This window comes from Thermobia domestica, chromosome 13, assembly GCF_964235325.1.
Source record: "Thermobia domestica chromosome 13, izTheDome1.hap1.1, whole genome shotgun sequence".
In the NCBI taxonomy this organism is placed as follows: Eukaryota; Metazoa; Arthropoda; class Insecta; order Zygentoma; family Lepismatidae; genus Thermobia; species Thermobia domestica.
In genome coordinates this window covers 94,120,037-94,134,668 of record NC_137466.1, presented here as the reverse complement: position 1 = coordinate 94,134,668, position 14,632 = coordinate 94,120,037, and the positions used below count along the sequence as shown (strand labels likewise).

Sequence of the window (14,632 nt, the reverse complement as noted above, 5' to 3'; positions counted from 1 at the left end):
TATGATTGGGTCGGGCCCCCCCTAACTTCTACCGCCCCCCCCCTAAATTTTTGGGCTGGCTACGGGCCTAGGTACGATCTATCGAGATAAAACTGATATTGAAGTATACACTAATCAAGCTGTTCATTATGACATTAGGAAGATGACAGTATATAATATGGTTAGTGAGATGTAGCCCAAAATTGTGATTAGATCTTAAACTTTATTTTTTGATTATCTATAATATTGTTCAGAGATTAAGACATAAAAATTGAGAGATCACATCAAGCTTTACACAATGAAAATGTTTGAGAATACATTCTCGTCTGCAGGGGTAAAAGTGAACCTAAAAAGGTAAGGGGACGCATGATGTCACGCCGTCCCTCGTGCTTATCTTTTCCCATTGTAATTTTTTTAGGAAGTGGAGGGACGCCATATACGTATATTTTTGGAAGTGGAGGAACGGTGTCCACCCGCGTTCTCCCTCACTTTTACTCCTACTCGTGTGTAGTTTTCGAGCAAATCGAGAAAAAACTATTTTTATGGCCCTAAGAAACAGAATGTCGTTCATCGCCGATCTCAAGAAGTTGATTGTATCTATTGTTTGATTTTTCCTAACGATGAAACACAGTCCTAACAGTGACGCACATGCTACTCGTAATTTATTGTAATAGTTTATTGATTCTAAATAATTTAGTAGTTCAAATAGTTTTTTTTTTTTTAATTGTTATTGATTAGGCTATTTTGTACAGAATCTTGCGAAACTAAAATCTTACCTCTTTGGAGAAGAAAGTATCGAATTTCTGACACTCTTGCGTAGAGACTCCTCTGATAAGATTATCCAGAGCTCCTTCTTCATACAGAACAAACGGAGAGAATTGGTTTTGATGCAGAGGTAGATTATGTTTCAGGTTTCCAAAGCGGCTATATCCTCTGATTATGAGAGTGAAAGTGTATTAATATAGGATAAAAATTTAGAATCATTTTAAAATATTTTTCAAATATTCAGAACGATTTTCAAATATTTTTAATAACAGCTATAAAGTAGATACTTTTACAAGAAAGTTACGTTAGCAACATGTCAATGATTCAATTTAAACTTGCAGTCATGATTAAAAATTTGAACATTACGTTTCTTATAGAATGCCAATATATTTACCCGTAGATAGGGCTGCAACAAACAAGACCACAATCTTGTTCTCTCTTCCAATTCCTTCTTAAAGTTCATGTGTCGAAGCACATTATGTATGGTTTGGGTACAAGTAACGAGTTCTTAAAACAAAGATGGTGTTCAAGTTAAAAAAAAAAATGACTGTAGGTTATCTTCTGTTACTTTTGCCGCTCTTTTGAGCTGATCGGAAGTTTAAAAAAATATTTTCTCAAAATTTGAGTAAAATAAGTGCATTGAGGTCTATTTAACATGTGCATCCTTAAAGAAATATTTCATAGTAAATATTCTTATGACTTCTGTTTCTTTTAATGAACTGAAATTTTAATGATTTCTTAATGAAGTTTAATTAAATATTTCCTCCTTTTTATTCCAAAATGAATTTGCACATATGTAAAATTTCATATTACTTAAATTTAATTATTCAATATCAAAATTACATGAAAGAAAATTTAATCTTTAAAATAAAGGCACTTAAATAGAATTGAAAAAATAAATCAAACTATTACAGTGATATATATTAAGGTAATTTCGTGTTACGATACGCACACTTACGAAATGTATTATATGTGGCCGTAAACAGGCATTAGTGAAATAGCAGATTCCTACGAGAACGTTTTCCGGTCCGACCTGACGACAAAGTCATGAAATGTTTTCACTTAATAATATAATTTAGAATGTCCAACCGTGATAACGGAGAAACCTAAGAGACAGAGAAACGAAACTTTGCCCGAATTAACTAGAGAAAGCGGGACACCTGCCCGTGTATTTTCAAACAGCACCGGATGAACAGTGTTGCCAACCCAAGAGAAAATTCTGTTTTTGTAAATCGAATGACCTAAATTGGATATCATCATTGGAAGCAACAATGAAAATAAAGACATAAGAGATTGTTAACGCAGATCAGTGTTGCAAAATTTCGAGAACTAACGTGAAACATATGTTAAATACAGTACAAACACTTTTGGCGCATACAGGCAGTGAGGTACTAACGTATTGTACACCTTAAATAAAATATTGACAAGAACTATTTACGCTGACTCCAAGTGTAGAAAGGTCCATTGAACAGTGTTACCATAAGAGAAGAGAAAAATTAAGTTTGGAAAAGATGCAATAACTCGGAAAAGGTCTCTAGTGCAGTATTGTTTAAAACCATAATGCAAGGCGGTAGAGCATGAGAAACAGCACTGTGGTTATATGAGATCGATAAGTCACGTACCGGTACTGACTCAGATATTCGGTATCTTGTTAAAGCTGAGAAATGTAGTTTGTAAAAGATGGCAACGCTGCGTGAGCCAAGTTAGTAATATGTTTGAAGTTATTTCTCGAAACGTTTGCAACACTAATGTGAGTTAACATCTCTTTTGTTTTTATTTTTATTGTTACTTCGAATGATGAAATTTAATTTAGTTAATTCGGTTTACTAAAACATAATTTTTTCTTGGGTTGGCAATCTGTTCATCCGATGATGTTCGTCGGAATCGAGTAGATGTCCTTTTTTTCTAGTTGCTTCGTGCAAAGTTTCGTTTCTCTGTATCTTTTGGTTACTCCTTTACCATAGTTGGACATTCTAAACTATAGTCTATTATAATGTGAAAACATTTTAAGACTTTGTCGTCAGGTTGGCACGGGTTAACGTTCTCGTCACCAATGCGTATTTACGGTCATATAGAATACACTTCGTGGGTGTGAATTTCGTAACACGAAACTATCTTATATAAGGGACACTCTAATAATTTGCACATGTATGATTTCTTAGAAATTTGAAGGCTAACGCCAGGTGCTCAAGAAAGCTTTATCCTGAACCACTTCCACATACTGTACAGCGATGAAATTTTACAAGTGTAATCCTGCTTACCTATGTAGGTCATGTGGTAATGTACAGCTCGTAACTCTGCACCATTGCAGTGTTGAAGGTTCACACGTGAAGTAAGGTGTAGTGGTTCAAAATCCATAACTGCACCTCAGAAAGAAGCGTGGCAACACCGCAGAAGTACTAGGAAATGACTGAATGGTTGTGAAGAGGTGGAATGAAGAAGAGAAAACGCGATCTATGACGAATTTCATACCCAGGTCGTGCATCTGCCTGGCCAACATTCGAAAAGTAAACAAGTGCGTTCTTTTCCAAACGGGGGACACCTTTTGTCAGCATTCCACGCTCTGGGGTTTTACATAATCCTGTAACGCATGGAGCAGTAAGGCATAGTATATCCTGGTAATTGTGGTACCCTTTGGCCGGAAAACAAGTAGTAAAAGCCCATATTAATCCCAAATAAACGTGATCATCACTTGGTCGTTCAGAGTTGAACACAGACTTCCTTTGGTCATGGTACGTGGGCACGCTGTCATTGGTTTGACTAGGTTTTCCCTGCTTTTTATTCACTCGCCAGGCCAAGACTGAAATGGCACCTTCTAGAAGGCCAGGGCCAGTTCTTCCAAAATCCTAGATTCACCTAAAAGACCGATGTGACCCCGGAGTTGGAGATCCGAACTCTTCTTTGAGTCATTTCCTTGCATAAATAAATAGCAATCGAAATCAATTACAGCGCCGACGTACCACCACTATGGGAAGTCAATGTTCAACACTGAGCGATCAGAATGATGATAATTTTTATTTGGAATCAGCATGGGGTTTTACTACTTGCTTTCCAGGCAAAGGTTACCACAATTGCCATCAGGATATACTATGCCTCACTACTGCATGCGTTGCGGGATTCTGTGAAATCCCAGAGCGTGGCATGCTGACAAAAGGTGTTCGCCTCCTGGTAAACAACGCATCCGTTCATTGCTCGAATGTTGGCCAGACAGATGCAAGACCCAGGATGAAAAATCCATCGTAGTTCACGTTTTCTCTTGACCGCACACCTCTTCACTAGTCATTATGCAGTCATTTACTAGGAGCAAATACTTCTGCGATGTTATCACGCTGCTTTCTGAGGTGCAGTAATGGATTTTGAACCACTACACCTTACTTCACGTTCGGACCTATAACACAGCAACGGTTCAGAGTTACGAGCTGTACATTACCACATGACCTACATAGGTATGCAGGATTACACTTGTAAAATTCCATCGCTCTACGACATGTTGAAGTGGTTCAGGGTAAAACTTCTCGCGCAACTATCGTTAGCCGGCAAATTTCAAAGAAATCATACATGTGCATATTATTCAAAAACTATTGATTTGTGACCCCAGGTTCATAAATGTTACAAGTGAAAATGTTCCAAAGTACTTGTAGAATATCTCCTTGCAAGGAATGCATCGAATTACCAGTCACCCTGTACATATTAGTTTAACGTCCCATGATAATGGACCAAGGCTAAGGGAGATAGTAAAAACTCTGCATATAGACTACACAAACATTATGTTGTCTATAAATATCTGAACTTGAAAACAATAAAGTGTATCATAATGAATAAACTGCTTTTGCATATCAGAACATATAAATCTGCACTTTGTTCTTTTTTAAATAACAGAATAAATTAAAGTACCATGCTTTCGTGATAAAAGTAGTATTCAGTTTTTTCTATTAATAAACACTTTTTCTGTGACTATATGACTCTAGAAATCAAAAATATAATTTTAAAAAAAATCATATTTCTTGTTACGTTCTACGGTTATGCTGTAGGTTAAGACGAATCATTAATGGAAGTGGGTGATTTTGCAATAGTTGGTTGAGTGAGAGTGTGGGAGGAAATGAGAGAACCCCAAGAAATCCAATGGACACGATATTATCCACCACAAACTGACATGACCTGAAATCGAAGCCCTCATTTCAGAGGTGAGCACTTGACTAGTATGCCACCATGCTCTCTTAAATATAATCTGAAGTCAGTAACTTCTCCCTCATAATAAAGATTTTCTAACCAGTTTGGTTCACTTCTGATTAAATTTTCAGAGCAAGGTTAAGCACAATCTCCAACTTTTTAACATCTATTTGTTAAATATTGGTTCGAAATTACATAATATGAAGCAATATTCGCAAGCAGAAACGGTTTCTGATATGCAAACATTTTCTCGTACCATGTAATCTTCCTATGGTATCGACATTTATTGCGAAATTGGATAGAAACACTTACTCTAGTGTTCCTTGTATAAGACTGTGACCATATCTAAATGCAGCTGTTGCAAAAACGTTTGTGATTGATGGATTTAGAGTTTCGTCATAAAGATCTGTATGTCCTTTCTCCTTCGGAGTAAGGTCAAACTTCTCCATATAATTTCTTCCTGAAATATAACATAAAATGAATATATACATTTCAATATCACTTACGATGTTCTACATGAATAACAGTACTATCGAACATCATCTACGGGAGTGAATGCTTTTTTAATGTTCTTATAAAATGCACTAAAAAGGATCAGTATATGAGAACAATATGTACGGAAGTGGATACTTTTTTAATATTATAAAATACACTAAAAAAATTCAGTATATGCAAACATCTACGGAAGTGGATACTTTTTTAATGGTGTTATAAAATACACTAAAAAGGATCAGTATATGCGAACAACATCTACAGAAGTGGATACTTTTTTTAAATGTTATTATAAAATACACTAAAAAGGATCAGTATATGCGAACATCCACGGAAGTGGATGCTTTTTTAAATGTTGTTATGAAATACACTAAAAAGGATCAGTATATGTGAATGACATCTACAGAAGTGGATGTTTTTTTAATGTTTTTATAAAATACACTAAAACGGATCAGTACATGCAAACATCTACGGAAGTACTGCCGTGTCGCGACAAAACGCTGTAACTTGAGTTACATTGTTTTGTCGCTATGAGCATTTTTGAATTTCCCGCTACCTATATTTATGTTCACCAGGCCCAGCATTGAGCTGAGTCAAATACTTTTGAAAATATACCAAAGAGAATTTCGATGTACGTAGGAAATTAGCCGGTCTGTGGCGACTTTACGGCTATTTTTCTCAAAACTGCTCCGCCAAAGTTACAGCGTTTTGTCGCGACAGTGCAGAGTAGATGCTTCCTTTAATGTTCTTATAAAATACACTAAAAAGATATTTTTGTAGAGGTAAAATGAAGAAATGAAATCAGAACTAAAAGCGTTGGGTGTTCTTCAACAATTAGAAATCTATGATGATAATGTTATTTAAACATTAAATCGCGCCCAACGCTTTTAGTTTCTGTTTCACTTTTACTTTTTGTCATCAAATAAAAAAGTTCTTTTTCAGTACATTTTATAAAAGCACTCTTTTCAATTTTTTTTACGGTTATTATTTACTTTGCAGTCTATTTAGTTTCGTGTGGAAGACAATAGTTTCTAACTTTTCCGTTAAAGGCACCACATAAAGGTATCGAACCAGCACTAAACCACTCTGCCATCTATTGCAATAATAATTAATTACCTGATATTGACTACGCATATACGCAATCTAACTAACATTGTATCAACTTAATTAATTTTACACTAAAACAATTAGCTACAGCAAAACTTATGTGAAAATATTTTGTTGACATTGGGTTTACGTTTCTATACAAAATTTCACAATTCTAGTTAGTATGAAAGTTATTGTTGTAAAATTTCACACTCTAACAAACAAAGAAACAGAAAAGTAAGCTAATAAAAAAATATAATAACCTTTACTTACCAAGAACCAAAGGTAGATATTCATTGTAAGTTATGTGTTGTATTTCTGCGGCTACGATGCGACGTGCCTCTTGATAAAGGGCTTCATCTGACCATTGAGGGTTAAGCCTTTGTAATTCAGCTGCCACTCTGTTATGCTCTCTCATCCACACAGTATGCATTACAGTCAATTGTACTTGTTCATTTACACGGCCATCGCCTGTAACATTAAGACAATAAATGCAGTTTTTAGAAAATATACCAATCATCATTATTATAAGACAATTTAAGATTAGAAATCATTGCTTAACTTAAAATGCAAGTTTTGCTCTACTATCATTAACATTATATGAAGGAACAAATGATATTGATATTACTAGAGAAATTTGTAAATAATTCATTGTCAACTATTTCGTCCATTTGACTGTGTCTAGTGACGTTAGAAAATTTTCCATTCTAAGCAAATTTGCACAACTAAATCCATATAAAACCATAAAATACTGCAGGTGAATGCATGTATAAGAATATTAAGCAATAGCAAATTATAATTTTCCAATAACAACTCTTTTCATAACTCGAAAATTTTCAAATACAGGGTGCGGCACGTAAAACCGGGCCGTCGTAATATTCTGGTATATTGTGTTTTTGGCAACACTTAAATAATCTACCTTCCTACCAAGAGATGGCGTGTCGAGGTCGGGTCGACTTACGTGACCTGCAGCAGTCACGTGTAGCCACAGCCAGTGAAACTTGTCGAAACCAGTTGAGAAAAAGGCCTCGTTGTGTTAAGCCGGGTGAGTGTCAGTGTGTGGTAATGCCGTATTCGATACCCGAGCGTGTTGCCATTGTTGAAAGGTTCATTCTCACTGGATCTTTTGTGAAAATAAAGAATTTGTTTCGGGAGAAATTTCCAGGACGTTCTGTGCCAGCAAAAAGCACCATTCAGGAATTGATTGAAAAATGGCGGCGTACAGGATCGGTTCAAAATGCTCCCAGGAACAGACGACCATCTGTCTGCACACCTGAATTAAAGATGCAGGTGGAGGAGATGATGACAAGAAGTCCTCGAAGGAAAACCAGGAGATTGAGTCAACAGGTTCATGCGAGTGAGAGAAGTTGCAGACGTGTTTTAAGGGGACTGAAGTTAAAACCGTACCGGATAAGTGTTGTGCAAGAACTGAAGGAGCCTGACCTGCAGAAGAGGGTGCATTTCTGTTCATGGCTGTTGAGCAATGTTGCCAGTGGTTTCTTGGATCCACTAATGCTCATCATGAGTGACGAGGCGTGGTTCCACCTGTCTGGGTACGTAAATTGAAGAACTCAAGACCAGGATCCAGGATGTCACCAATAGCATTACAACACAAGAGCTGACAAGGGTATATATGAATCTTCTCAATCGTGCTCACAAATGTGTGTTGAAGTGGGCGGAGGACACTTTCAGCACCTGCTGTGAAGGTGAGTAGTCATATTCAATACATTACATTTCATTTGTGTGTTGTAGTTAATCATATTCAATACATTACATTTCATTTTATGTGTTCACTTTACGGGCCGGTTTTACGTGCCGCACCCTGTATTATTTCGTACTTGGTAATGAAAATATAAAATGTTTCTCTCAGTGTGTAAAGTACATCGAAAATAAATATGTTTGTGGTTGTGTCCTAAATATAGGAAAATAAATATACATAGAAAATGTTCAGTACATTGCAAAAAATACAGAAACTACTTTTAGACACAGTAGAACACTGTACACAGTACGACACCCTTTGAACACCTCCAGATGACACATATTCACCCCTTGTAGATACTGTGTTGTCCAAATATGTCCCAGATGTATGTACAAAATGTGTAAAATGTATGTCGTTGCTTTGTTTTCGAACTGTTTGTCGAGAAGTATTTTAAATATGTCATACTATATACAATTTTCGGAGAATGAACGCTTTTGGACACATGAAGTACACTTTCTAAACACACACTTGATATATTTTTCCCCCTCAACATCTGTACTAAAAATGCTGTTTTATTTTTTACAGTGTGGAGTCAAAAGGCCTAATATGCAGGGTGTATCAAAATGGACTTTACAACTTTGAGAACTCGAATTGATTTATTCATTTATCTTACAGACATGGGTTTGGTGTCATTTTGTAACAAAATATATGAAGTTTTGATTCAGGTAGTACACTAATTCAGAAACAAGCAACCGTAAGCGCTAGCGGCAGTTGCAGCAAAGATGACTGCATTAACTGGTCCCGAGCTTGCTAGCTGTGTGTTTTGGTTTGAATAATCCAAGTCTGCGACGACTTTGCAACGTAATTTTCGCACAAAGTATGGTAAAGATCTTCACAGTAGGCCTACTATTTATCAGTTGGCATAAGTGTTTTATTGAAACTGAATGTTCGGTAAGACACAACAAATCTTCAGGCCGTTCCCGTGCGTCTGAAAACGTTGTAGAGTAAGTGAGACAAAGCTTCGTGAATAGTTCTACAAAATCAAAACGGCGGGCTTCTCAACAGCTGGGCGTCCCACACATGACAGTTTGGCGTGTGTTGAGAAAACGGTTGCATCTCAAACTATGGAAATTACAAATGGTACAAGAATTAAAAGACACTGATAGAATTGCTCGTAAGAGTTTGGCAAAATTTCGACTTCAGATGGGTTATGTCCCGCATCATCAATGGAAAACACATTGACCCTCTTTAGGTATAAGGTTAAAAAAAAAAAAAATGTATCTTGCTACGAAATGACACCAGAGCCATTTCTGTAAGAGAAATTAATAAATCAATAGGCCTATAAGTTTTCAAAGTTGTAAAGTCCTCTTTGATAACCTTGTATTTATACTAACCTGCTAAGAAACAAGACAAACGGTCATCGTCATCTGTGCATTCGTCTCTGTGCTCTGGCAACATTTGTCGTCCTCCAACATTCTGTGTTCTAAGACGTCCTCCTCTGAATTCTCGAAGTTTTCGGGAAGCTTTATCAGTCGATCCATAAATTTGGGAACCATCCAAAAATGCAGTGATTTGATTCATCTGAAACACGTAATGATCTTTTCTCATAATAGAGAAATTTGATACATTTTTAAAATCACACAAATACACACGAAGCTTTATTAATAGTTTAAACATTCAATTGCAAACTGTTTGTTTTATTATAATTTCACTACTTACGGAACTGGCAAATCTTGTTAGTCAATTGAGGTGCGTTTTTCATAACTTCTCATCTCGAAACTGACAGAACCTCAAAGTTCATCTTCACCGAAATAAAAGTCTGCCAATCGAATGTAATCAATATTGTTCTACTCATCTTTCGAAGATCCTTCTTTTTATTAATCTGCTTCTTTTTCTTGACCCATCCTGAGATTTATTTCCCAGGGACTTACCAACTAAAATTCTAAACGCCGCGCCATACATATTTTTCATGCATATTTAAACAATTCAGGGTAGTAAGGGCGAACTCAACATTACATCATTTTTTTTTAGCTACCCAAAGTAATAATAACAATAATAATAACAACTGAGTTTCGTTTATCAGTTTTGAAACTATGTGTATTCAATATTGAACAGTTCTACAAATAATTTCCGGCTTCATTTAAGGGATAATGCGAAAGATGGAACCTGTTCATCTGATGCTAAATCAATATCAAAAACAGTTTCTCCTTATGAGTTACATTTATTGCTATACTAGCTGAATATACCCATTCTTCACATGGGGACTGTATTTGGAAGTCAACGCCTGTGAGAGTATCACTATTCAGCGACCGCGAAAGCTATGGATTTGACACTAATATTAGTCATTTTGGAATACTTTTATATGACTCGGTATCGCCCCCCCCCCCCGGTGAACCCCGGCCCGCAGCGGAATAGGGTAAATTTGATAGTTCATGCGATCAGAGTTTCACCATTGATCTCAGCAACCGCGAAAACTATGAATTTGACACTAATATCGGTCATTTTCTACTACTTTTACATGTCCAGATAAACGCCCCCTAAGACCCCCCTGGTTCGAATTTTGAAAAAAAAACGCTTCGCCTTGGTCTGGGGACTGGACCAATGTATCCGTGATCAAAATTTGGTAACTCTCGGTCAACTTGTCTGGTCCCCAGGCCGGTCCCGGTAAGCGTCCACCCCCTGAGACTCCCTGGTTCGAAAAAAAAAACGCTTCGTCTTGGTCTGGGGTCTGGACCAAGGTACCCGTGACCCAAACTTGGTAACTCTCGGTTTACTCGTCTGGTCCCCAGCCCGCACACAGACACAAAGACAGAGATACACACAAACAAACTCTTTATTTTAATTATAGTAGATTAGATAGGAATCAATTTTGAAACCGAAAGCTCACATGCAACATATCCTTGGAATACTACATCCATTAAAAAAAAAAAAAAATAGTTTATCACCTCCTATTAATGTTTACGCTCTATGGGAATCAATATTAAAACCTAAAGTAATAATAGATTCCTATCGCTTCTAGTTGCAATAGAGGAATAAAATTGGAGGAGGAAATTTGTCTTGCGGTATGGAATCCATATCAAAAAACAAGCTTCTCGTTATTCATTACCACCATGGTATTTTTTACTGTGGTGATCAGCGCTGAAATCGGAAAACATAGATTTCCACCACTTACGATTTTAATAAAGGGATAAAGATGGAGATAAAAATTTATTCTTGGATCATTGAACTTATATCAAAAAGCCAGTATTCACTATATATTATTGGTACTTATGTATATGGTGATCAATAGATCTATTGAAACCGGAAGTGGTAGTCTATTTCTGTCACTTCCGTTTGAAATAGAAGAATAAAATCGAATATGGGATTTATGATTTCATATTAGAAAATTATTTCTCTCTATTACTCTTTAGCACTATTATGATCAATACTGGAACAGGAAATCCTATATTTCCACCACCTCCGGATGATAATTATATAGAAATAAAAGTTCTTCTTAGAATGTTTCGAGAAACCACGAAACGTCTTTGCTTTATGGAGATCAATATTTAGACCGGAAGTACTATGACATTTCGACCACTTCTGGTTTCTGTAGAGAGGTATATTTGCTTGAGACGCGAAATTGTTAACAAAAAAAAAAAAAAAAAAAAAAACGCTTGTGTCTCTATTACTGTTCTTGTTGGCAACGTTGAAACCGGAAATGATTGATTTCCAACACTTCTGGTTTGAATAGAGGGTTAATAGAGGAGATAGAAGTTATTCTTGGGACGCTGAATTCATTGCAAAGAAACCGCTTCTCGATATCTCTTACCGTGTTTGTTCTGATATCTGTCAGCAAATGGACGGAAGCAGAGTTGGCGTGGGTCAATGAAAACTTGACCCACGACCCACTTCCCACCACCCACCGTGACCCACGACCCACCATGACCCACGACCCGCCGTGACCCACTCTGGCCCACCACCCACCATGACCCACTGTGACTCACCACCCACGGCGACCCACTCTGACCCACCGTGATCCACCACCCACCGTGACCCACTCTGACCCACCACCCACCATGAACCACTCTCATCTACTTTGACCTACTCTGACTCACCAAAATCCATCGTCATCAACTCTGAACACGATCCATGGCCTCTTCTGAACTGACTAAAGAGTTTACACTTGTAATAACACAAGACTGTGAAATTGTCACTAATCGGAGTTTGAATTTCTAGTCAATCGGTCAAGCACCACTCTGTTACAATAGCGGTGGATCTGACCTTTACGATATAAAATGGTAAAGTATTTGTCAGTAAGGAAATTGAAACAGTTCGAGGTGGGGGGAAATTAATGTGTGCCTAAAATATACTTGTACTAAGAGAGTATTCTTGCAAGTGCTAATTTCTGAACGCATTCCACAAGAAACTTCTATTCGCAGGAAAATACCCCTGTACAATATGGAAAAGGTTATGGTTTCTCAGTTCACAGTATTTTTCTCACAAAAGACTTGAAAAATCAGTTGTTCATAGGGTATAAAGGTACTCGGGTACCCTCTGTGAGAGCATTTCCATTAAGTATGCTCATAATTGTAATTTGTGTAATCACTAAAACACCACGCTAAATTTAAGTTACAAATATGCATAATTGCTATTATTATGAATATTTATTCAAAGTAGTTTACCTAAAGCAAAGAAGAGACTTACTAAAAATTAGGTACAAAGTTGAATAACACAAATAAGCCATTAGTAATACAAGTATACATTTTCCGTAACTCGTAATTTTCCAACTAAAAACAAATCTGAAATCGGATTTATTTCCTGTTGGTAACTTTTTGGCGGTAAATCATCCGCAGTGGAATGATGTCTATCCTTCAGCCAACAACTAACTAGCTCGTCTACTTGGAGCTTGTCTAGCGGTGGGCCATTAACATTGATGAGCAACAAGTTAGACAATGTTTGAACACTTAGTATATTTCTAATATCAGTCATCTGTAAATTCATAAGGGGAAATTCTCATTCCCACTCTGTCGTGGAAATTGATAATACTTCTACCCGATTTCTACAACTTCTCATCGATAATCTACTTGTTAGACTTAAGTCTGATAACGATTTTTCTTGGCCAGGTTTGAAATACTCAGCAAGAAGTATCATCTCTATATCACCATACAACATCTTTTCCATATCGACCATGTCAGTTGGCAATGTCGACTCATGGAGAACAGAAACTTCATCTACCACGCCTTCGATAGGGAATCTTGTGAATAAATTATCAATTAAAGCCTGATAAACTGATGATTTCTTATTTGTTTATGAATTTAATTTATGTAATTACACATGAAGGTTTGATATCATTACCAAGTTCCCTCCCCCGTCTAGAAAGCGAAAGGGAACGAGGTTCCTGGAAAGTGTTCAGAGGTGAATGGGAATTTCCCTCCTTCTTCAACTTCAATTACCACACTGCTCTTTGCCGTGTGCCAAATTACAATGAATTTCACTTAAATTATCATAGTATAATTATTTCCTTGTTGAATTATCGATACTTTTCAGTGAAAAAAAAGGATGAAATTTCAGTTCCAAATCAAGGTAAGTAGACCAACGTAAAGGGAGAAAAAGTGTAAAATTTTCCATACAATTATGCGTACGATCCAAACTTCAAACTTTCGGTAACTAAGCTTACAGTACAAATTTTATGCCTATTTTTCTCACAACTTTATGGGTTGATTGCCCTGTGCTGTAAGCGCTCCATATAATAAACATAACCTTCAGCAATTATTATAGCAGAAAGCAATGGATATATGAAGCCAAGCACTGTATTTTTTGTTTCTGATTTTTTTTTCTTAAATAACATCGATCGTTTTCGATCACTTTTACAAACCAACTCACTACCAATTTTCCATATATAGAAAGTGCCCTCCCCCCCACATAAAGGATAATTTAAAAAAATGCTAGGACACATTCTATTTATTTTCAATAAAGAGTTAATACACTGAATTTCAAATGAAATCTTTGAGTTTTACGACCCACGGTTATGCCGGTTAGGCTAAAGGAGACGGTGATGATGAGAGATGAGTGAAATGGTGGAATGAAGAAAGTGGGAGGAAACGGGAGAACCCCGAGAAAACCCACGAGCACGGTGTTTGTCCACCACAAAGTTCACTTGGCGGGGGCTGGGATCGAACCCGGGACCCCAAGCACCAGAGGTGAACGCTCTACCACTGAGCCACCGCGCCCCCCCACTGAATTTCAAGTAAGTAAGTAAGTTTAACGGCTTGCAAGATACTCATTTTTTTTCGCAAAAATTCGGATACTCGCTACCTCCTTAGGATATTATGCATTATAATAAAAGCAATATAACATCCCAATTTGGATTAAGGCCTAACTATATACCAAAAGTAATTTCATTTGACTTTGCAATTTGACCTTGATGATCAGGCACACGTAGTTACATCCACTTTTTTATAT

General features: G+C 36.8%; 1 protein-coding gene across 1 annotated transcript in view; it reads right to left on the bottom strand.

Moving 5' to 3' along the window:
* Positions 1-14,632, bottom strand: part of LOC145668343 (salivary peroxidase/catechol oxidase-like) — a gene marked incomplete in the record, with an annotated part of 67,866 nt that overhangs the window by 16,636 nt on the left and 36,598 nt on the right. Inside the window, 4 exon segments of the mRNA XM_081736103.1 lie at positions 756-912; positions 5,227-5,374; positions 6,766-6,963; positions 9,586-9,772. Coding sequence (XP_081592229.1) covers positions 756-912; positions 5,227-5,374; positions 6,766-6,963; positions 9,586-9,772 — 690 coding nt within the window.